This window comes from Apteryx mantelli, chromosome Z, assembly GCF_036417845.1.
Source record: "Apteryx mantelli isolate bAptMan1 chromosome Z, bAptMan1.hap1, whole genome shotgun sequence".
NCBI lineage: Eukaryota > Metazoa > Chordata > Aves > Apterygiformes > Apterygidae > Apteryx > Apteryx mantelli.
In genome coordinates, this window is record NC_090020.1 from 26,066,731 (window position 1) to 26,090,876 (window position 24,146).

Genomic DNA, 24,146 nt, shown 5'->3' on the forward strand with positions numbered 1-24,146 from the left:
TTCTTGCCCTCTCTATTTCTCATGCTCTAAGAATGAGGAAGAGAAAAGTAAAACTGGAGAGAGTCCTAGATGAAAATGCTTTTCTTTTGGGGAGGAAAAAGCCAATCTAAGCATTTTTCTCTTAGAACTGCGATTCTTCCAGCACTTTCTGTTTATCACATGATAAAGCAGAAACCTGTATAGTAGATCTTTGAGTTATATTTTGTGGACCATTCAAAATTACTCCATAGCACCCCATTCTTTTCAGAGCTCAATGCGCGGCAAGTAGAAAATCACTGATCTAGAGAAAAGATAAACCACTATTCTGAATGTTTTGGGCATGACACTTTCTCAGTGCAGTTGTGTGAATTTTTTTCTTTTAGCTTTTATTACTTTTTGTTGAAGAATGCATTGTTTGCAACATTTTGTTTCAAACCTGTCAAAGAAAGCTTTAGCTTAATGGAGAGCTGTTTTCATAAAGCTGAGCATGTGGAAAGAGGCCTGGGATGGAAATGTCCTCAACCTCAATGTGAGCTGTGAAGCAAAGTAAAAGCCATTAAACACAGCTTTCAGTGTCCAGGAACCAAATCAGCAGAATATTACTGGTGCTGGGTAGATAATCTGAAAAAAAGTCATTAGTCAAATTTGCATTGTCTTAGGAAGTTTTTTTACTCTTCCTGATTTACTGAAGAATTTACATCCTTCTGAAGTACTGTAGTACCTTGGATTATGATAAATCTTTTGTTATTTATAATATTTAAAAATAGTAAGTAAAATACTTTATACCTCATACTTTTTCCTGCAGATACAGTTGCTTAAACAAAGTTTATGCTTTACAGCTTACCTTACAGTTTAATGTATTCATTTTTTAAGTACTTTTGGTTCTTCAGTACACAGGCTACCTTTGTGTGTCATACATCTATACCCAGTATAATTCTTGTTCATGATGCAGAACACATTAGTAGGTTTTACCCAGGTCTGTATCTGTAATATTCTTAAAGAATACAGTAAAACCCTATGATAGGGTTAGAAGTAACTCATCCATCAGAGTAATCAGAAGCTGTTTAATTGTTAATGGTAATATATTCTGTAGGACAGTATCTTAACAGTTTTTTGCTGACTGACCTAAATTACAAGTATAGTGATGCATTAAACTTTTCACCAGCTTTTTGCAAAGGCATGTTAACAAATCAGAAACTTAATGTAAGCTTAAATTCTTTACTCTGAGTTGCAACTAGTTTATTTCTTGTTCTGAAAAGCATTGCCTTAAGTAAGGCTTTTGCCAGATGAATGTTTTGTTTGTTTTTTAGGTCATACAAGAAACCAAATTTAAGCAAATCTACACAGCAGAAGAAAAATATATTGTTAAAGTATCTGCTTATACAAACCAAACTCTCTCTAGCAACACATCCCTGAGGGCAGCACAGTTTCTCACTATTTCAGTGGATACAGATGAAAGAAGACAGTTGGAAAGCCAGCAACAGGTAGAACTTTATTTTGGTGTTTTGTGTGATGTGAACTACTATCAATTTTACTGCCCAGTAAACACAGTCTGTTTGCATGTGTTAGGATGGTATCAATATAGTAAGAGTGCTAATGGTGTGTTTTCTAACTCTTTCATTTCAGGAAATTAATAGTACGCTAAAGTCTTTGGATGTTCAGTTGACTACATTTTTTGAAAGGCAGAAATATCTGGAACAAAGAGACAATGAACTCAGGCAACAAAAGAAGGAGCTTTTAGAGAGAGGAAACAAAAGAAGACAGTTGGAATCAAAAATTGCTGTGAAGCATGACAGGTAGGAATTTGGACAAACCATATTATATATGGTTTGTCCAAAGAACAATTTTAATAACAAATGTGCATTGGCTTCCTCCTACTGTGGTGTGCTTTTACTCTTACAGAGTAACCAGTACTTGAGCTTTAGATATATGTGATGATCAAGATAAAGAGGATGTTTAGAAATTGAGAAACCCTATAACAACATCCTAGACAGATTACTGTAATGATCATAGGACTCCAGTGAGACGTCACTGCATTCGTTTTCTTAGACATTACTATAGTCTTTTGTCTTGGTAGCACATATATAAATGACACCATAAAGTGCATAAACAGTAATAAGAAAGAAAGTTGGACACTGACTATCCACAGTATTTAAGTGTTACCTTCTTTTCTGGCTTTGTGGTGCTCTGCAGTTAGTTCTTCTGTTACAACTTTGTCATGAGGCAAAACCTCAGCATGATTCAAGAGATGCTTCACTTCAGATCACACTCTCAAAAGGCAGTATAGATAGACACCCCCAGGCATCACTCCTTCCACCCTGTACATTTCTCCAGCACTGTCCCAGCAGACTGTACCCTCAAGTCCTCCTGTATGTTCTCATGGTGCACGTGTTTTTGTTCTGTAAAAGCATGATGATGGTCCTTGCATGCACAGTTCTTGTGTTACTTCTGGGGTGCAAAAGGGAAAAAAAAAAAAGGAAAGAAATAGCCCTCCCTCCAAAAAGCCCTAGGGCTGTAGGAATTACAAGTGGCCAGTTTGCTGTGAAGAGAGGTAGCCTCAAACAGTGTGGATGTGAGCTTAGCCTCAAAGCCTATTGCTTGTTTTATGGTCTCTTAAGGATACAGTTATGCTTGTTCTCTGTGTTGCATTGTTTTACAAGAATACTGTTTGAAGGCAGGAGAGAGATGGACCCTCTACCTAAACTACCTCATTATTGATTAAGTCTTCCCCCTGAAAGACATAATTCCATTCTTTAACTTTGAAGCAAGGGAAAGAATGCTGACATAATTACAGAGAAGGCTCTTACAAGCTGTGTTGTATAATGTAGATGTTTTTCTGTAGAGATAGAAATGAGATAAATACTCCTTGCAGTGAGTATAACCATTCTTAGACATAATACATTTCTATTTCATATATCAGAATTTCTAAATAAAGCTGGATGTAATTATGAAGTTAATATACAATGACAGAATCACTCAGGTTGGAAGGGACTTCAGGAGCTCTTTAGTCCAAACATCTGCTCAAAGCAGGGTCAGCACAGAATTCAGACCAGGTTGTTCAGGGCTTTAATCCTGTCTCATTTTGAAAACCTCTGTGGAGACTGCACAACCTCTTTGGACAACCTGTTCTACTGCTTGACTGTCCTCGGGGAAAAAGTGTCTCTAGATGTCCAGTTTGGACCTCTCTTGTTTCCACTTATGCTCATTGTCTCTGATCCTTCTACCACGCACCTCTTTAAAGAGCCTGGCTCTATTCTCTCAGTGACTTCCTCATGGATATTGGGGGGGTTGCTATTAGATTGGCCCCTTTAAGCCACCTCTTCTCCACACTGAACAAGCTGAGCTCTCTCACCTTCTCCTCACAGGACCTGTGCTCCAGCCTCCCACAGTCTTGGTCCCAGGTCCTTCCTGACAGAACTGCTCCCCAACCAGTCTGTCCCCAGCCTGTATCGTTGCCAGGGGCTCTTCCTTCCCAGCAGAAACGCTCTGCATTTGTTCTGCATTTGTCCTGCATTTGTCCTTGCTGAATTTCATCAAGTTCCTGGTGACTCATTCCTCTCACCTGACCAAGTGCCTCTGAATGGCAATTCAGTTGCTCCCACAATTTGGTGTCATGTGCAGACTTGACAAGAGTACCCTTCATCCCCTCCTCCAGGTCGCTCACTGACAGAGATGTTGAACAGGTCTCAGGATAGATCCCTGGGGCATCCCGCTTGATGCTGGTGTCCAGGCACAGTACATCCCATTAATGATGACCCTTTGAACACAATACTCAAACCAGTTTTTTACCCATTTAGTTGTCAGCCCATCCAGACTGTAGGTTGTGAACTTGGATACAAGAATATTGTATTTTATGTTGTATTTTGTATTGTATTGTATTTTGTATTGTAATTTTGGTTTTCTTTAATTATGCTTTTTTTGTTTTCTGAATTTATTAGATTTAAAATGCATCCCTCTAATATGTCTGAAATGGTTAAAAATGCAAATTCCACTTTTTGCTAATTGATGGTTCATCACAAATGAGATTAAGAATTTTGGTATTTCTGTAATATCTTTTTTTTTTTAAGTCAGGACTAACAATGTACTGGTTCTTCCCATAGTTTAAGACAGATGGAACAAGATGCTATCAATCTAGAAGAGGAGTCTCAACAATCAAACATGAAGATCAAAGAAATAAATGTCCAAAAAGCAAGGCTTGTTACGGAATTAATGCATCTCATAAAGGTATGGGTTTTTTTGTTTATTTTGGTCTTCTCACAACAAGGCAATACTTACCAATTCTTGTAACGTAACTAGGAGGCATGCAAAATTTGGCTATGTTAATGTAAATATTAATGAGCTAACTTTCTTGAAGATACACTTCTTTAAAAGCCTTTCTAAACTTGTTAATCTGTTGTTAACTCAATTTGTATAGTATTTATTTCCTTTGATTTATGCTTTCACTCATTGAAGTCTTCTGGTCCATGGAGTGATCCAGTAAATACAAGTGTGAACTGTGTAACTATTTCAATCTGTACATTTTCAGAATACTTCATATTTCTGTACATCGTTACTTCCTCTTGGTTCATCATCTCTATTTCTTTGCTTCTATTAGAAAAAGAGTAGTCATTAGTCCTCATTCTAAGAATATGGAAGATGTTCCCTACAGAAGACTGCTGCTATTTGATAACTAAGAAATAAGTCCTACAACCTGCCTGTTTTGTTCATTGATATTTTTAGATATGATTTGCATTCAAATTTTCTGTATTTCCTTTGTATAATTCATTTTTCTCTTTTAACTGAGTTTTTCACATGGCCTTAAGGAAGAACTGATCTGAAACTGTAAGAATCCATGATTGCAGAATGGGGGCTAGGATGGAAAAAAGACTCAGGTCTTAGGTTCCAGCATCATGAGTGACATTGTTATATATATGTTTGTGTATCTATCTATCTATCTATCTATCTTTTTTAATTCAACCCCCACCGCCCCCACTGCCAAAAAAAATAAAGATAAAAAACAACTCTGGATTTCAGTTACTGCTTCAGCTTTAACTGTAAGCCCTTATAATGGGAGCTGCCATGAGGTAAATTATCTTGGTTTGTAATTCTCAATAACTAAGGAACAAGAGACAGTTACCTTTAGTTTCGGTGGGTTCTGCATGTGCTTTTGTGCTCAGCAAGAAATGGTGTGTTCTTGCAACCACTTTGAGCCTGTATGTTATTTCCTTGCCATGCATTACTAGCATGTTGCAATGTTTTCTAGCTTATCACCTGGAAAGAGTTGAGTATGATTTTTGACATGAGACTGATTTCAGTACACTGGGTTGCTATTATTAAAAAAAAAAAAGTTTATTTCAAATGGGTGTGCTATTATTTTGTGTTGATAGCCATGGACAGCCATAGTTGGAGTGTTTCAGAGATCACCTTTTTGTCAGCTAGGCAGAGCCACTTTGAAAGTGCCAAAGAATGGCAGAAGATGCCTGACATGTTAAAACAGTTGCTTAGATTTCTAGATTACTTTACAGAACTTGTTGTGCAAATAATACACTGCTAAGTAACTACTTTTGAAATTTATACAAATGTTCTGTATTTAATATGGGGATTTCTAGAATATGCTATTAACTTTTATACTGGATGTCCATTTCCCAGTATGTAATGGGAACTGTCTGAGCATGTTGCTGTTGTAAAGTGCAACCAGAGTCACTTACTGACTATTGTACAACCTGTCTGAAACAGTATTTTAATCGCTTCTTTACTTTGTGTAGGAAACTGGATCTGAGACATATAGTGTATTTCTCGGCATGTCAGGAGGGATGTGTGTGCAGATAACTGGTATTTGCCTGAAATAGTTATTGATTACAAAAGGATTTTCTTTTGTTTGTGCATCAGCTTAATTTTGATGCTTTGTGTGCTGTAGGAAATGCATGCTAGTACATGCTGAAGAAACCAAAATGGTCTGATTCAAGAAAGATGTTTCATTATACAGTTTATCAAAATAATGAAAATGCTGACGTTTCTGTTCCTCCCCAAACCAAACTTCATGAGTGCTTTGAAGTTTATGGGAGTCTTTCTACTTTCTTCAAAGGGCTTTTGTAGTTATATTAGTTGTAGGCTAAAATGACAAAAACTTACCCAGTCATATGGTTAGGGCATACTCACTTCTGCCACAGAAGGAAACCTAAAACATGTATGGGATTTTTGTGTGTTTGTATGGTAACAATGTGGCCTGCTACTTTTCTAAGAGGTTCTGGGACTTGTGTGGGACAATATAGTTACCTTATATAAAGACACTAGAGTGCATACACCTGCATGTATATTTACATTCAGAACTCTCTTGTCTCTACTGTATCCACAGAAGGGAGCCTGTGTTTTCTTTATGAATGTTCAAGATACAAATATATAAGGCAGGGTGTACCTGGCACACATGAATTCTTTGCAGTCAGTTGACAGAAACAGAGTTGTTCCATCATTTCGAATTCTGGCAGAGCTTTTGCTAGTAGTTCTTTTTGTGCTGTTGTCTATGAGTAGTCTTTTAGCTTCTTCTGTTTTTCATCTCATTTCATTAAGACTTTCTTCTCATTTGGTTTTTCTTTTTTTCAAACTACTAAGTAGGTTGGAAACTATGCAACTTATTTTTGTGTCCTAGTTCATTCTGGATTTTATTTGGGTGTTGTTTCGTGTCTCTTCCAAAGAGGAGGGAAAACTGAAATACTGGAAACTTTGTGTTAAAATGAGAAATGATGAAGACCTCAGACCTTGACTCACTAGTGTGGCCAGATGCTAACACTCTCAAAACTTCATCCTGCATGTCCACTAAGTCTGCCGATGGGACCTTGTGCTCTGTTTCCTTAAGAGAGGAGATTCTCTTTTATTTTTATGTTAATCATAAGAAAAATGGTGAACCAGTCTTCTCACTGCTTCACACTTCTAGGGTTAAAGCTATCCTTCTCACACTACAGAATGTATTGATGATTTTTGACTCCCTGAGGCTGACTCATTTAAAGAAGCAATGATTTCTGTGTCAAAGTTGTCAAACCAGATTGTGGGGTTCATTAAGCCTGTTACAAGGCTCCAAAACGAAACCTACTTCTCTTGTCTTAACTTATTCAAGTTGTATTAAGACATGAGAGTACATCTGCCAAATGATTACTGCTTAGCAGAGCAGCATCCAGAGCTTGTATGATACTTAGTTGTTGGTTGTTTGAAGACTCTGCTCCTGTGTTCGTGGGTACAAGAACATGGGAGAGTGTCACACAGCTTCTGTCATGTGCTTCACATACTGCCACTCATTTTGTACTGCCAATGAAAAGCATATACCTTATGCATTTATTTCTTGCCCCTTTTCCATCTCTATTTTTGAGTTATGAAATCCACTTGCTGGATTCAGACTCTGAGAAGAAATTGAGATAGGTTTGTGTATTCTCACACTTTGCATGTGAATATATGGTGAAGAGAGAACATGCTTTTTGGGTGTACAGGCATAAATTATTTAGTTGCGAGTGATACGTATATGCTTGCAGAATAAGAATAGATGTGGACTATGCATTTTGAAGAATGTGGGTGACTAGTGAGTCACCTTTCTTTCTTAAATTAAATTTAAAAGAAAACCCAGTTGAAGAGCTGAACACAGTTTGAGGTTGTATGCTATGGCTAAAAAATGCAGTTTCCAAAGCATGATGGTAATTATATCAGTTTTGAATCTCTCATGGAAAAAAATTAACACTTTCTATTTTCCTATCTAGAACTGCATATCACTGAACATCATCAAAGCAGACTTGGTTCTTCAGAGCACTACAGTGGCTGCTGAGAAGAACAGACTAGAATTAGAGTATAAAGCAGCAAGTGTACAACTGAGAGCTTCAGAGGTAAATATTTCTGTGAATACTAGGAAATTCACTGTAAAAATACCTTGAATTGAAGGCTTTATAGAGTAGGAAAGGATGCTTCTGTCTTTCCTTAGGAATGGGTAGTGTCATTGCTAAATATTTAGCCTTGATTTCTGTAGCTTGATTCATTACTGCAGCTTCTTCATTTAAAGTCAAAAACAAGCTTTGCTCTCCTTGCTTAAGACAGCTAAGCTTCCAGAAAAAAAGTGGTGAACATTTATCATGTCCTGGATCTAGTTATGATACTACATCGTCTAGCTAAGAAGCCTAGCTGTTCTTTAGAAGTATTCTCTTTCTCCTGAGTCTTTGATAGATAAGTAAACCCAGTCTACATGGAAGATACAGCCTCGGGAAGAACCAGAAAGTACTGTAATAGAGTGGAGCAGAGCTGTTTCGTCATTTCTTTCGTAGCCATTTTCTCATATGGTAATTAAATGCCTTTCTTTGAAGAGAGAAAAGAGAGATAACCAGTCCTTCCATTGATCATATTATGAAGTTATCAGGTAAAAAGACATTCTTTGTAGAATTAGTCCCACAAACAGGTACTCTTTTTCTAAGAGCAGAGGATGCTGTGATCTCCAGTGGATTGGTGCTTAGAGGTCACTGTTTATATTTGTTTAGTGGACAGGCAAGCTTTCACGGTACTGGGGAAAAAAGGAAAAAATATTACTGGGTAATTTTTTTCTTATCCTTCAAGAGTCAGTTTAACTATAGTCTAATACTAATTCAATTTGATCCACAAAAATAATTTCATGTTAAATTAGAAAGCAGTTCAAAAGATAAGTGATCTTTATTTTGGATTGCTGTGCACTTCCAGAAGGATTGACTTTGCCGTATCTTCAGAAAACCAATAAAGGTTATAGGTATCATCATCTGCAGAACTAGGAAAGGGAGATCTTGAGCAAAATGTCCCTGAAGACCGAGACAAGCCCAACAGTTTACTTGGAAGGTCACTGTTGCATCAGATCTCTATTTTGCTGCTGCTGTTATTTATACTTTTATCAAGTAAAAAATAAGAATGTATCACAAAGGCATGAACTTCATGTGAGTAGTATGTATCGTCATTGGTAGATTCATTTAATGTTTTTCTGTCCTCCCTGTGCCTGTCTTCTTTGTTTAGAGAATGTAAGCTTGGAGTGGTGTATAAATAGATATATGTCTTTCATCAGATCAGTAGACAGGCTTGTAAGATAAACATTCTGATAATTCTTGGTTGAGCAAAAATTACCTCCTTCCTAAGTGAACAGGTGTTTGACGTAACTGAGGCCCCATAAGTCGTTATTTGGTTAGATTCAGCCATACAGGTAGAGGAAATCTTATCAGAACTCATACTTCGGGTGGCTGCTTTAGCCAGTTTTGGTAATATTCAAAACCAAAACCTAATTTAAATCAGTAATCCCAGTGATTAATATTCTGAAAAATTTAACTACTTTGAAGGAAAGCTCTCTTAAGTACTCTTGTGCATCTTTAGTTTTCACTTACATGGAAATCCAAAGCCTAGCTTCCCCAGATCCTGCCTGATGAGTCTTTGACTTAAGTTTTAGCCTGTCCTTACGAATTCTAACTTTCCTGTATTCCTCTGTAATTGATGTATGTTGTGCACTTTGGGGTTTGTTTTTTGTTTTCTACTTTAAGATGCTCTTTGATGGGGGGAAAAAACTCAGTATTTCTTAGCTGAATTATGTATTAATTCAAATTATAATAATTTGAAATGATGACATATTTAAAGTGTCCCCTTCCCATCCAATTTCTTCTTAGTTACTTTGTGATAAATATTTTTCTGCAGCAGTTCTGTGTGAAGGTAGTCTTGTTCCAAAACTGCCCTTGAAGATGCCATCGCAAAACTGTGGAAGGGTCTTACAAACAGTTGCTGCATGTTTTTATAAAATAAATAAACCTGCAAAAAGGAGGAAGCCAAACAGAAATAGAAATAAGTATGTTGGACAAAAGCTATGTAGCGAAACTAATTGGTACCTAGGTATTATGATTGTGTCCATTAATTTCTGTGTAATCATCAGACACTTCTGCAGGTCGTATGCTGTCTTGATGAAGCTGGAATGGTGGGAATCAGCCAAAGAAGCTGCAAAACTTTGCTAACACTAGGACTTATTTGTGATGTTTATCTCCCAAGCAATTTTGACTCTTTAAAATATCTGAATAAATGTCTGATTAAGGTTTGAAGCAAACACAAAACCCACTTATTCCATCTAAGAGAAGATCACATATGTTCCTTTTATGAGGTCTTGGCACTGGGATACTGTGGAGAGAGCAGCATGTTTGTTGCTTTGTGAGGTTTTTTTTTAAAACGCTTAGATGGAAAGGCCAAAAAACTCCATGTTTTTGAACAATTCAAGTTAGGAACAACAGATTTCTGGGGTTTATATTTTGTCATGGCAGTTCAAATGAGAACCTTAGTGTTATTTTAACAACTTTTTGTATTTAATTTATTTAATGAGCCTAAGAAGCAAATCTGTGTTTGTGACCCATATTCAACATTAGGGAGGATTGTTAGCCCCATCTGCTCATTAGATAATTGGCACAGTCGCCTTTGTGTTTATAACGATTATTTGAAAGAAACTTGCTAATTGTCTTGCTTTGATAGCTTGTTAATTTTTAGGGTCATTTGGTACAAATTTGTTTAAATAATTGGTATTAATACTGAGAATGTACATTGCAGTATTTACTTCTTAAGCCAAGTTTTAAGAAAATGCAGATTCTGTTTTTCTATGTATAAATTTCCAAACTTTAAATAATTAAATACTGTCACTGAGCATGCATTCAAACACAAATTCATGAGAAAACATTGGCTTCTGGTAACTATATTTTCTTAAACCAGCTTCTTACTTAGCACAAAACCAATTGCACCGCTGATGAGCACAACAGAATACAAATTGCTTGTGAATACGGAATATCAGTGGCTTTTAGTGTTTGGTAGATGCCTTCCAGTAAGCTGTAATCACAGCCCCACACTAGTATAGAGCTTTCCTGAAGTACCCAGATATAGCGTTTTCTAAGTTGGTTCTTATGCTGTTGGCTGAAACAAATTTAAAGCTCTCTCTGCGCTAGGATTTTTCCTAGTAGCTCCTATGTTCAAAACAGTAATTCTTTCTACTTAGAGTTACTTTTATATCTAGGTGGATTTCATTAAAGCATCTTCAGAAAATCAACAGCAACCTTTAGCATTGACGTGCACTTTTGAATAGGTAAGAGGGAGCTGGAATGAGCACTTTGTATTTTTTTATTATTATTATTTAACAGAGGCTTATTGTGGATATTACAATCAAGTGACAAAGCTGAATGAAAATTGAGACTTACCTTGCTGTTGACCTGTCAGTGCGTTTATTCTAGTACGTGCTTCTCAGCCGCATCAGATGTCTTTTGTTTTCCAGTCTTCCTGTTGCATGTTGAGGTTTTTCTCTTCCCAAACATGTTTTCTCCTCTTCCCACCCTGAAAAATTTTACCTGCCTCAGGTTTGGGTCAGGCATATTCAATATTGAATCTATTTCAGATTTTCAGTGCCTAGAAATCAACATAAAATCCTATTTCATGCAGCTCTGCAGGGCTTTAAGTGGGAGCTTTATGTACAGTTGAAAGCTGAGGTTCCCTATTTCAGATGATTGAGAATTGACTTTGCCTCTGGAAATGATCAGAGGCATGACTATAAAACTGATGCTTCTTATATGAAAAAAGCATATGGGTGTTGCCTTTCCCTGGATCCTTTGCCTTCATTATCATGAGGTTGAACACATACATTTCAAATGAAGCCAATGGGCTTTTAAAGTTCTGGGATACAAAATACAGTGTAGTTTCAATTTAGAAGCTTATTTGTGTCTTTAATTTAATACAGGGCTTATACAGATGTGTAATGGAACATATACATTGTGGTATACAGTTGTATTTATGTTAATTCAGAATGACATAAAAACTTGGCCGTGACTAAAAGGGCTGTCCTCCCCTTGTGGCTGTATTATCTGTATAGCTTTAATGCCAGTCCTTCTTGCCCCTGTGTGGCACTTCCATAAGGCTAATGCTAGAGAAGGAGGGAAGTGGAGAAAAATCTAAATGATGGTTATTTGTTTTACCTTTCTGAAAACATCAACACAGTATAAAAATATATCTTTACAGTGTGTTTAGGAAGATCATGAAATACTTAATGCTAATGAAGAGTCTGTTTCCTAGTGCTCTGTGAAAGAAAGGGAAGATGAGACTTCTGAGTTGATATCTGCCATACAGAATATCCACCCTAAAGTCTTGATTGAGCCTGAGAACTCCACTGGTGATCACTCATGATCGTATCTGCTGTAACTGCTTCTGTTGTATTTAGGAAATAGAGATTAATAATGTAATTAATGTGTAACATGAGTAATGTGAGCTATGTGTCAGTGGCTGACTATTTTAAAAATGTGGAATAAACATTATGCAACTGTATAGTCTCCAAATGATGAACATTTCAAGAAAATTTTGCCGCTGGCGGGCTCTCATATTTAATTAAAATACACACACAAAAAAATGGGGAGATAAAGCTCTCGAAAGCATGGGAACATAGTTAAACTTCCCAAACTGTCAGAAGTTTGGAAGCAAAATATCATGGACATGACTTTTAACTTACAATTTTATGCCTGCAGTAAAAGTGGTAACAGTGCATTCCCATGGCGTAACTGTCTATCAGAAACACGAATTGCTTGTATAATCATTGACTGAACATATAGTAGAATATCTTCTGGATTAAAGATTCCCTATCTATTGGTATATGCTCCTTTCCACTTCAAAGCTGTTGGCAGTTCCCAGCTATCTGCAGCTGAGTGCTCCCCCGAGCGGGAAGACAGCAACAAGCAGTTATTCCCAAGCACTTCCTCTTCAGCGTGTGCGAGTGGCAGGCCTGAGGTAGGGAGGGGATATGCAGAGATAACAAGTGAGATTTCTGGTGGCAGGGAGAAGAGATACGTAAAGCTCTCCAAGCTTTTTGCCTGGATACTGCTGTTTCATGATAATCTGTAGCTTACTGTTTTATGAAAGTAGTAGCATTGTATTTTGGCTACTGTCATGATAGCATAGCATTGTAAAAGTCATAGGGCTGGTCTGGGCACCTTACCTATAGTGAGTTCCAAAGAGTTTAGTCTTAGGCTACTGTTCAAAAGCAAATACTGTATCTGCTTTTTGCTTATTTTACAATACTGGTATAGAAATTGTGGATGTGTTGGGGGGGGGGGGTGTTGGTGTTTTGCTGGTTGTATTATAGGGGTGGAATATGAAACAGCAAAGGAATTATTTCTGATTATTTAACTGTGGGGCTGTACAGTTTGAATGAAATACCATTCAGTGTAAATCATGTCCACTATGTTATCCCAAGGAGATGAACAGAATTAAATTGGAGATAATGAAAAAAGAAGGCTAACAGTAGTTATGCTTTGACTTATAGGGAATTTACTGTAAAATAATCTATTTTAAGACCTATGTTGAATCTGCATACACACTTGTCTAGTTGAGAGAAAATAAATTTAGCCATATTACAAGAGCATACTTTTGATCAGTTTACCTTAGCATCTGTTGACTTTGAGCAGAAAGGCAGAATGAGTTCTGTGTGATGAAACAGAGATTTTCAGTCTTGAAACAGTGTGATTTCATGTACCTTCTCTGATTGTGATGTTGTCTCTTGGTGGTATGCTAGTATCATCTCTGGTTAGAACTGGAGTTAGAAGGTGTGCAAATGACTTGTAACATTTAAATGTTCAACTCTCTCTTAAGGAGTCAGTGAAATGTAATGCAACGTCACAGAAACTAGTGGAAATCAATAGGAAATTTAAAATAAAATAAAAAGATGTGTATTTCAATATCTTTTCTAATAGCAACGATTTCGTGAACTGGATGATAGGAAGCGTGTTCTTATAGAGAACTGCAAGGAATTGCTGAAAAAAGCTCGACAGGTGTGCAAACTGAGTCCAGACCAACATCTTCCAAAAGAATTTCAAACTGTATGTACAAAAAATGAATCTCCACATATTTCTTAAATTTTGTATAATGTGCACCATTATCATGTTTCCAGCAAAGGATATTATATATTTAATGCTAGTAGTGTACCAGTAAGGGGTGATGTGAATTTCTGGTACTATTGATTTGTGTATTGTTGCTTACCCTTTTAAAGCACCTTTAAATAGTGAGCTAATAAAAGCTGGGGTATCCTATGACTATTGCTTTGTTTTGTGCAGAGGGGAGAGGCAATCTGATCTGAAATTTCAATTAAAATCCACATTCTTATATTAATATAAATAGTTTGAGGCCATGTTCTTCTAGCTTATTGCTCTAATGAAGCAACGCAAAAGCACTGAAATCTGGCCTAACTGCCTACCTGGAGGTCTTCCCAGCCTTCAGAGTATCTGTATGGCTTAACTAGCATAGCCCTTAGCTTATACTAAGTCTGTGAGCATCCGTACGTGCACAAGGTAGGCAACTAAGGAGCAATTATGTATCTGTAATAACACTGTAGTCTTCTTTCTCAGTCCAGAATAGTTTGTGATGGAATCTTGTTGTCGTAAATTTGAATATCTGGCATCCTGAACAGAAGTAATCTAATATTGTCTGGCTTACTTGATTTCTTTTTAGTAAACTTCACTACTTCATTAGCATTGCTGTAAAACATATGTGTCCTTTCTCTTGTAGGCTTTTCAGGCTCTTCCAAACACATTGGAGGAAATTGATGCTTTTCTGAATGAGGAGAAATCCAGGGCCTCCTGTTTCACAGGCCTGAATGCTTCAGTATGTTCACTGCTTTCTCTCCCTGCTCCCTTCCCCCCCCCCCCCACCAGTATTGTATTTGCTTCCCACTCTGTACTAGATCTCTTGGTATAATAAGCTAGACAGCAGGAACAATGTGCTGTAAATGCCAGATTCTGCATCTATTAGAATTTTAAGTAGGTTCTTCCAAAGGAACAGTGTGTTCTATGCATTAAAAAAAAAAAGTTGCAGTAACCTGAAATAGGCAATGCTTTACAGGTTTTTTTTGGTTTAAACCTAGAAACATATCTTTTTCAGTATACAGTGCAATAGGCTATTTAATTGTATTTGAACAGAATCAGTGCAGTATGATATTTTTACAGTCAAGGCTAGAAATGATAAGCATTTTGTTGACTGCTTGTTTTTTTCCTTCTGGCAGGTTGTTGAAGAATACAATAAGCGAACACAAGAAATACAACAACTGATGGAAGAACTAGAGGAAAAGAAAAATATATTGGATGACTATAAACAAAATATTTCACAGGTAATAGTTGAATTAGCACTTCTGTGCTGTGTGTCCTTATTAGAACACAATATGTGTAGAAAAATATAAATATGTATGTTTTGGGTAACATTTCAAATTTTCTTGAGTGTAAACTGAGGTGTTAACTTCTGTAATTATAGTATTTTTGTACTTGATTGCTATTAGTAAAGAAAAATTCAGTTAAAGATGTTTTTACATGAATATTTCTACTTCTAGGTCAAAGAAAGATGGCTAAACCCCTTGAAAAAGCTGGTTGAGCAAATCAATGAGAAGTTCAGTAACTTTTTTAGTTCTATGCAGTGTGCTGGTGAAGTTGATCTTCATGTAGAAAATGAGGTATGATATAATTTTCATGCAGAAGAATAACAAACTCACATTTTCATGCATCTTCCTTGCTAGAGATAAAATAATAACTTGGCATTTGGATTATAGGAAAGATGATCTTTAAAGGTTCTTCCTGTTTTTAACTAATGAACAAACTTCCTTGAAATACTAGAACTGACTGATCAGTCTGACCAAAGCAAAATAAATCTTTGTCCAGTTGCATAGATGTTCAACTCTATTGACTTTTGGAAACTTCCTGCAACTGAATAAACAATCATCTTTCTCTAAGACTAAATTGCTGTCTTTTATCTTTTCATCAAAAGTTGATTTTGAGAATGCTTTTTAGATTTTAAATTTCTGGAAATATTTTTACCTTCTGCCAAAGCAATACCCTTCAGGGAAAGCAGCAAGTGTTGGAGCTGTGCATTTATCTAAATTTTCAGAATACTGTCCCAGCTTCCTTCTTTTCACTGTAATAGGTTGAAGTGGGCATCTTACTTCTGATTTTTTCCTCTCTGTTTTTCCCTGACTTACAATGCTCAGTTAGAAGCATTATATTTACTTTAGTTGTAACTCAGATTTATTATGTTAGTGATTTAATTCTGATTTTTTGTCTAATTTGTGCTATTCTTTTACCATATAGTGACTATTTGGTGTTATACTGATTTGCTTCTGCATGTGGTTATTTTCAAGTCTGTTGGCATTTTGACTGCCCTGGAGCAGTAGCAATCATTTGGACCAGCCTGTTATGCCATTGGTAACATAGGCAGGATTTACCTCTGATGAAAAGTTTAAAGCCTCACTAGTGCCTTGGGGAGAGTTATTCATTGGAGTGGGCTGAAATGAAATTGGATATTTTGTTTAAAATTGATCTCTGTAGTGATGATTTTAAGACTGTTCTATGTAATGCATACATTCCACGACAGTAAAAGTTGACACTTAAACATTTTTTGTTGTTGTAAATTACTCAAGCAGTTCTTCTTAAAATATTTAAAGTGGCAGTTATTACTGGGGGCAGGAACATAATTGAAAAACCTCTTTACATGAGCAATGTATAAAAGGTTTGTTTATATAGAAATTAGTGTTATGAAACAATGCATTAAAACATGGGCTTTTCAGTTCTTTATGGTAGTAACTTAGAATCAGATGTATATTAAACAAATACTGTCTTTTATCTAAAAATAAAAAAAATAAGTTGGGAGAGAGTAGACAGAAAAAACATGCAAAGCAGTTTAAAGGCAAAGGGAGTCTGGATTGTCTTTCTGAATATCTTTCTTGGAAGGTCCTGTTTTTCCTCTTGCAAAGATTTTACAAATAATATAAGAAGTAAACTAGTGGTACGCTGCCAATGATGGTACACAGCTTTTCCCCCAGAAGTCAAGACCTTGATACAGAGAGGTGGATAATCTGTTCTGGAGCCTGGATTCCTTACTCCCCCTCTCTGCAGGAGGCTCTTTGGCCCTGACCTGTAATATCAAGAGAGAGCCTCTAGGCAGAATTATCATTGTTACAAATATTTCTGTGGTACTGAAGGTCAGGTCTCTGTCAGCTTACATTGCAGTCCTTTAGGAACCTTGAGTTCTTCTGATGTCTGCCCTCCCTGGTACTATCACCTGCTGTGTGAAACGCTTCACTGGGTCCTCCCATGACATCCTAGCAGAAACCTCAGTGAACCTTCTGAGTTTTCTTGGTAGCACTTGATAGCCAGAATTTGAGTGCTTGCATTGATAATCCTCACCTGCCTCAGTTTCCAGCAGGGAGTTTTGACCATCATCCTTGATAGGCCCTGGAATACCTGACCGTTGTAGGAAAAATAATTCCCAGCAGTCTGTCAACCTGATTTTATGATACCACTGTGGTTGTGGTGTAGCCCAGATGTTTCTTACTAGAGGTTTTGCCAGCCTATGCCTTGTAGACTTCTCCCAGTCTAGTTTCAGCCTGTGTCAATGCATCTGAAACTACAGTGGACCTAAGGACCTGTTTTTTATTTCTCCTTACATGAAGTGGTCATGTTCTTGGTGTCCCACAGGAAGCTGAGTCATTTTCCAAAGAGTGTAGCAAAAGATCTGCAAGTATCTGTTAGAGAACAAACAGGGATCAAATCATAAACTCATGGATATTTTTTCATATTGATATTTTAAGTGTTGCTGTTCATAAGCAAGTCAGACTGTGGGTCTGTTGAGACTGAGCTGACAATCAAGTACCAAATCCTACTCAGATGGAAAGAGTTCATCTAAGTGATGGTGCTGTTATTTCTGCTGAACAGGAGAGTCTCTCATTAGCTCCCCTCAGCAAAATACCGCCCCCGAAAAGGTCAGCACAACAGCACTTGTTTGTTTTGAAAGCATGCTTCGTGATTTTGCAGCTTAGGTTCCTGATTTTCAGGCATGTCTATCAAGGTACAATCTGCAAATTTGAGAAGTGTTGTCTGCATTAGATGCAAAAGAAGAATTTTTCCAGTAGTGGGGGAGAATGAAATGATAAGCAAAACCATCTTGCAAATGGTATAAGTTGTAGTTAGTATTGCTTTGCTCCGGAATGTCAGTTGTAATTGTATAGCACTCATCCTTATGGTGCTCCAGTTTTCTTTGAAAGTGCCAACCCATTGCCAGCAGAGGAGACACTGAGGATGAGAAAGGTAACCTGTCTTCAAAACTGGAAAAATCTATACTTATGCAAACTGAGTTTGTAATTTTGCTGAATCACCTTTATTCTCTCACAAAGACCTTATGCATTTGTCTTGACCTTAAGGATTGACAGTTTTGTGTATCTGTAATACTCATAAACCAGAAGCACCAGAGATTTGTAGTATATGAAAGTAAATACTAGTATAAGACTGTAAACTTCGCAGTCCTGACGATGTTTGTCTGTCTACAGTTGTAATAAAACATCAGGAACTCCAAAAGATGGCTTGTTCTCCTGGCTTAGGAGATCAGCTGATGTCCTCTCAAATATTTTCAAATATTAGATGCTATGTGGCATGTACATTAGTAATCCCAAAGCAAGACATGAGGGTAGCAAAGAAGCCAAGCATTGTTCCTACAGACTTAAAGTTCATTAAGACAATTAAGAGAGTATGGTTTATTTACTTCATGGCAACTATTAGACCTTGCTGCACTTCATAGAAGCCAACCTTACCATTATCCATGGAGTCTGCTGTTGAATCACCAAGACTCATATGCCTTTTGATGTCTATGGTATGTGGCAACCTGAACCAGTCTGGCGTGTGTCAGCTTCTGTGGAATGGGCTGCTTATTGTCCTTTTGCCACAACCCTCCTTTCTAAAACTGGAAGTATTCTGCAAGTAATAATCAGGGAGACTCATTCACTCTTTTCTTCTTCTCTAGGCATTAGTTTTGTGTACTGCTTGGAGAATAAAGAACATGCATGGATGGCCTCAAAGTGCAGGATTTCTGGTTCCACAATAAATACAAATAGACATTAATCTCTTAAAACCCAAATTCCTGAAGCTTGTGAATCCTCAGTGTAGCTCTCATTAAGATGAAAGGTACAGATAAAGATTGTGTCTTATGTAGACCAGGTTGTAAGCAATCAATATGGACTTTCTGCACTGGACATTATATCCCCACTCCTGCACTAAGTTTACTTGGACTTCAGAAAGATCAACAAGTACTCCAGAAATACTTTTTTCTTCCAATCACGAATGGGTTTCCTTGCATGGGCCTTCTTTTCAACCACAACTGTTATTCCCACACCTATACCTCATGGACTCAGACCATTCTCAAGAACCAAACTTCTGTTAAAGAAAAGGCCAGAATCAGAATCCCTGTGTGTGGTTTTCCTGACTCCACAGATGGAAATTGCTGTCATGGTGGATATTGTAGGAGCTTTGTATTTCATCTACTAGTGGAGGAAATGTAGCCTCTCATCCTATTTTGGAATAAAGTTTCAGAATGATTTAATTAGCGTGCTTGCATTTGGAAAGTATCAAATGTTTCCCTGGGAGCTTAACCTATTTTTTTGGGCTATCCCCCCCACTGTTTAAGCTGCTAGCATTATGCACCCTGATGCATTTCTTGAATCAGTGGAATTTCTAGTGGTGTTGCTCTCTCCTCTTTTTCTAGCCAAGATGTGTATTTGTTGTCAAGTCCTTAATGCATCTGAAGTCTTTCTTACAAGGGATTCGGAAATAAATAAATCATTGTTGTGGGGAGAGAGCAGTGTGGAAAAAATTCTCTAACAAGAACAGATCAAAGTCTAGAAAACCTTATGAAATAGAGCAAATATATCAATATTAGGTTGACCCTGAGTAGTCTGTAGACACTTGTAGAATGTAGGATGTAGGTTTCCTCTCATTCGTGTTTTTCTTATCAAATAAGCTGTGATACAGAGAAGCTGAGTTTAACAGATACTTACTTTTATAGGAGGAGTATGACAAATATGGGATTCGCATTAGAGTCAAATTTCGTAGTAGCACTGAACTTCATGAATTGACTCCCTATCATCAGAGTGGAGGTGAGAAAAGTGTTTCAACTATGTTGTACCTGATGGCTCTACAGGAACTCAACAGATGTCCTTTTAGGGTTGTAGATGAAATTAATCAGGTAAGAATCAATAGCACAATAAATAAGGTCTTGTTATACAGATGCTTATGAAATAGTTGAGGGAACAGACTCTTTTTTTTTCTTTATTTTTTTCCTTTTCTTTTTTAAGGGAATGGATCCAGTCAATGAGAGAAGAGTTTTTGAAATGGTTGTGAAAACTGCTTGTAAAGAAAGCACATCTCAGTACTTCTTTATTACACCAAAGGTATGTGATAGGAAATTAAATTGAAAGTTTAATATGTATGAGAGATGAGTTTTGTGTGATAATAACCCTGTAAACACTATATAACTTGCTTCCGGTTTGTTTCACCTAAGAACTTAATATTAAATGGATCCAATGTAACAGAGTTTGTCCATTATAAGGACAGTCCAGGCAGGAATTCAGACAACCTACACCAAGGCTTATCTTATAATAAATGTATTTTGGAACTTGTGGTTTCTGTGGAAGCATCACAAGTTAACCACCAGTGGATAGGGATACTGTGTAATAAGGTTGTCAAATGTAATACCCCTACCTCTCACAGCATATGGATAGTAGCAGAGACCAGCTTTCAGGCAAGTCAGATAATGATCTTGAAAGAAGCTGCTACTGCTGCTATCTGAAGAACTGCAGGAGTCTTGCAATAATGCGGAGAAAATGATTCAAGTAATAGACTGAGGCATATAAGCTCAGAAAGGGCCAGTGCTATGTTCCATGGAAGAAGGCTTGAGGAGGACTTTTCAGTCAGGGATGACTGGTGCTTAGTTGTGCTCTAATGTTAAAACCAAAAACTAGATTATTGACTTACTAGGTTAAGATAACATGGCTTAAAATACTAGTAGGGTGGCTGTTTAGTCTGCACCAGAAGCTAATGTTAACAGAGGCTAATGTTATTTTCAACTCAAAACAAGAAGGGTTGAACTAGTAAAGATTACTTATACACCAGAGAGGCAAGTGGTCACTAATAATCTGTGCACTTTTTATTAAGATATCAGTTCTGCATTTTAAAAGGTCTGGCTGCCATTGTTTTCTTTAAATTTTTCTTTAACAAGCAATTGAAGGACCTGTGAAAACCCACCTGCAGGATTTACCTGACTGATAATAGCAAAAAGGTGGTGCTTGCTGTTTGTTCTGATCTTGCAGTTTCCTTATCTCCACACAGTTTGCTCATTACTTTTCTGCATTACTTTTGTTCTACTTGTTCTGTATTTGTGATCTTTCCCCTTTTGTTTTGTGTTTTATCTCCTTATCATTGGCTCTGCTTTTCTATTTTCTCTCCTACTTTCAGAAATAAGAGAGTTGATTTGAATTTTGTAAGGATAGAGGTATTTCTACCAGCAGCAGTGCTTCCCACAAAAAGTGGCTGTAGAAGACAACTGTCTAGGGTTACAAGTTAGTTTTAAAAGTTTCATTTGCTGTTCAATTACTAGGAATAGATAAGGAAGAAAATAAAGTGTGCAGTGCTAACCAGAAAGATTAGAGTGAAAATGAGAAAAAAGAAGAAATTTCAGAGGTTTAAAAGAAAAAATCCATTTAACAGTTATGGTAAGAGGAAGATCAAGGACTGTGTCAGAACATTATTCAGCAGGAAGAGATGGCTGAAGATGGTTTTTTTTTTGTTGTTTTTTGGAGGTCTGCTTTTTGTTGTTTACTAAGTTCAACCACAAGTGGGTGATTAGCACAATAACCTCTGGTGAAGCTGTAACGGCCTTCCACAAAGAACAGTATTGAGAGTGCTCTTCATATAAAGCTGATTATAGGCTTCATATTAGCTGATGAGATGGTTCAGGTGAACTGCATCAGAGGGTAATTAAAAGGCTGCTGAGAGTAAGCTGAGGAGAAAGTCAGACCCTGCAGTTCCAGTGGCTTCTCTGCAGTTCCTGGAAATATTACTGTAGCCCTAGCTATATGTGATCTCTCATTAGAAAGTGAGATATGGAATAACAGGCAACAAATTGTCATACTAATCTAAATTCCTTTTATGTATCCTGTGGATGCAGGAGAAACTGTTATCTTGATTTTTCAGTATGTTTTTTGAGACTTTTCCCAGATACTCTTTTAAACAAACTACAGAGGGAAAGGGTATGGATTAATATGCAATAGGGTTGATTAGGAAAATTGTTTTCTGAATAGTCATGATTCACTATCAAAATGAGCAGATGAACTGAATGTGTTCTTCAGGAGTGAGTCTTTGCTTTGAAAATCAGTGTTTTTAATACCAGTCTATGAAGAAATAGAGTATGCTTATTAAACTTGCAAATAACCACCATGTTGGGAGTGATTGCAGCTTTGCTGTAAAGCAAGATTAGAATTCAAAACAATCTTAGATTAGATAATTTTATTTGAAAACAGGATGCATTTCAGCAGGGAGAAGCATAGGTCTTGGTATTTAAATGGGAATAATCAACAACAACATCCGGTCTAGGGCATAAATGCCTAAATGACTGGGGGGAGAGAAATTGTAGCAGATCACAAGTTGAGCATGAGTTGCAAGTAAATTGCTGTCCGTGGCAGTACAAATAGCCATATAGCTTGCAAGATGCATGAAGTTTGTTGGTTTGCTGCACTTGCCACTAACAAGACCTTGACTAGGGTAAGCGTGTCCAGCTTTGGCTATCACACAGAAAAACAGTACGCTGGCTGGAGATACTCCAGAAGACAGCAATGTAACTTGTGAGAAGTTCTGAAAGCTTGATGTCCCACTAAGGAAATTACTTAGCTCAGAGGAGGGGAAGACTGAAGAGAGACATAATAATTGTGGCCAAATATCTCTCCTCTCCCCGCCCTCCCTAAAAAAAAAAAAAAAAAAAAAAAAAGAAAGAAAAAAAAAAGAAAGAAGAAGAAAAAAGAAAAGCAGCTAGTGTTCTCTGCCCGTAGTGAATAGGGTGAAAAGTAATAGCCTCATCTGCAGCAAAAAGGTACAGATTAGATATGAAGAAGCATTTTCTCATAGCAAGAATAGTGAAGCATGGAAATAGGTTGCCTAAGGGAGGAGTAGAGTATCTTTGGATGTTTGTAGGAACAAATTAAACATCATCTGTCAGAAAGGATATAAAATTAATCTTGCTATTTTGACCTTTTGAGGTCTAAGGCTTTATGTAGACCTCCTTCATCTTCTCTAGATAATGGGCAACACCTTCCGTTCTTGTTATTTTTACTTTTTTGTGTGTTTTTCCCCAGCTCCTGCAGAATCTCAGTTACAATGACAAGATGACAGTGTTGTTTGTCTACAATGGACCTTTTATGATGGAAACAAACAAATGGAACTTAAAGGCTTTCTGTAGGCGACGGCGACGAGTCGGAAGGATGGACAAACAATGATACAGGCATATATGTATATATATATATATATATGTATGTGTATATATATATATGTAATCTTTTTGTAGATCCTTTTTGGAACACTTGGCATTCAAGACTTAAAAACTGTAAAAGATAAGAACCTGTGAAGAACTGATGATTAAGAGCATTGGTTCTTAAAACTTACGTAAAAGTATAAAAGATTTGAAATGTATGATTTTTTTTTCCAAATCTTTTATAGTGGCCTTTCTCCAAAGAAACTACTTTTCCTCAGCAGTAGTTTTAAATAAAAAAGGATGTTTCTTGTATTTTATCAGTAAGGGCTTCTTCAGTGTAAGCATGTAACATCAGAAATGTAGTTGTTGGTTTTTCTAGATTACACTGGGCTAATTCTATGTCTTTTTCTTCCCCAAAACTGGAATTTACCTTTGGTAAAAAGTGTCCTAACTCAGTTAAGGGTGTACTCCAAACTTTGCCTATTGAAATGGAAACTTTCTGAATAAATGAGTGATGTGTGGGGAAAGAGTGGTTTGTAAGTAGCTGTGCATTGTTTTTTTGTGTGTGAAAATACACCTGATGTTAACATAAAGAATATACTGTTTTATAGTAAAGTATTATTGTTACTTATTATTTTTGAGCTAATGTTCCATTTTCTGTTCCTGAAAGGATGAGGTCTTTGTTTTTTCACAGCAAAGTGACGAAGGCAGGGGTTTTTGAAAGAATGAGCTAGTTAGCTTGTAGAAATAAAGCTAAGCAATACATAACTTTTTTTATAAATAAAACTTGACATGTTTTTGCTGATAGATGGAGAAAATATTCCTGCTGATTTCATGTGTAAAAGCCTCCTGGTTTTAACTTACAAGGCTTCGATTATATT

General features: G+C 36.8%; 1 protein-coding gene across 1 annotated transcript in view; it reads left to right on the forward strand.

Annotated features, from left to right (window-relative positions):
- Positions 1–23,880, forward strand: part of SMC5 (structural maintenance of chromosomes 5) — a 49,878-nt gene extending 25,998 nt beyond the window's left edge. The window contains exons 14-24 of the mRNA XM_067315827.1: positions 1,290–1,463; positions 1,606–1,775; positions 4,080–4,203; positions 7,701–7,823; positions 13,692–13,817; positions 14,503–14,598; positions 14,996–15,100; positions 15,317–15,436; positions 19,810–19,989; positions 20,099–20,194; positions 23,150–23,880. Of these exons, the coding sequence (XP_067171928.1) occupies positions 1,290–1,463; positions 1,606–1,775; positions 4,080–4,203; positions 7,701–7,823; positions 13,692–13,817; positions 14,503–14,598; positions 14,996–15,100; positions 15,317–15,436; positions 19,810–19,989; positions 20,099–20,194; positions 23,150–23,290 (1,455 nt within the window). The 3' untranslated portion in view covers positions 23,291–23,880. The remainder of the gene's footprint in view (positions 1–1,289; positions 1,464–1,605; positions 1,776–4,079; positions 4,204–7,700; positions 7,824–13,691; positions 13,818–14,502; positions 14,599–14,995; positions 15,101–15,316; positions 15,437–19,809; positions 19,990–20,098; positions 20,195–23,149) is intronic.
- The last annotated feature ends 266 nt before the right edge of the window (positions 23,881–24,146 follow it).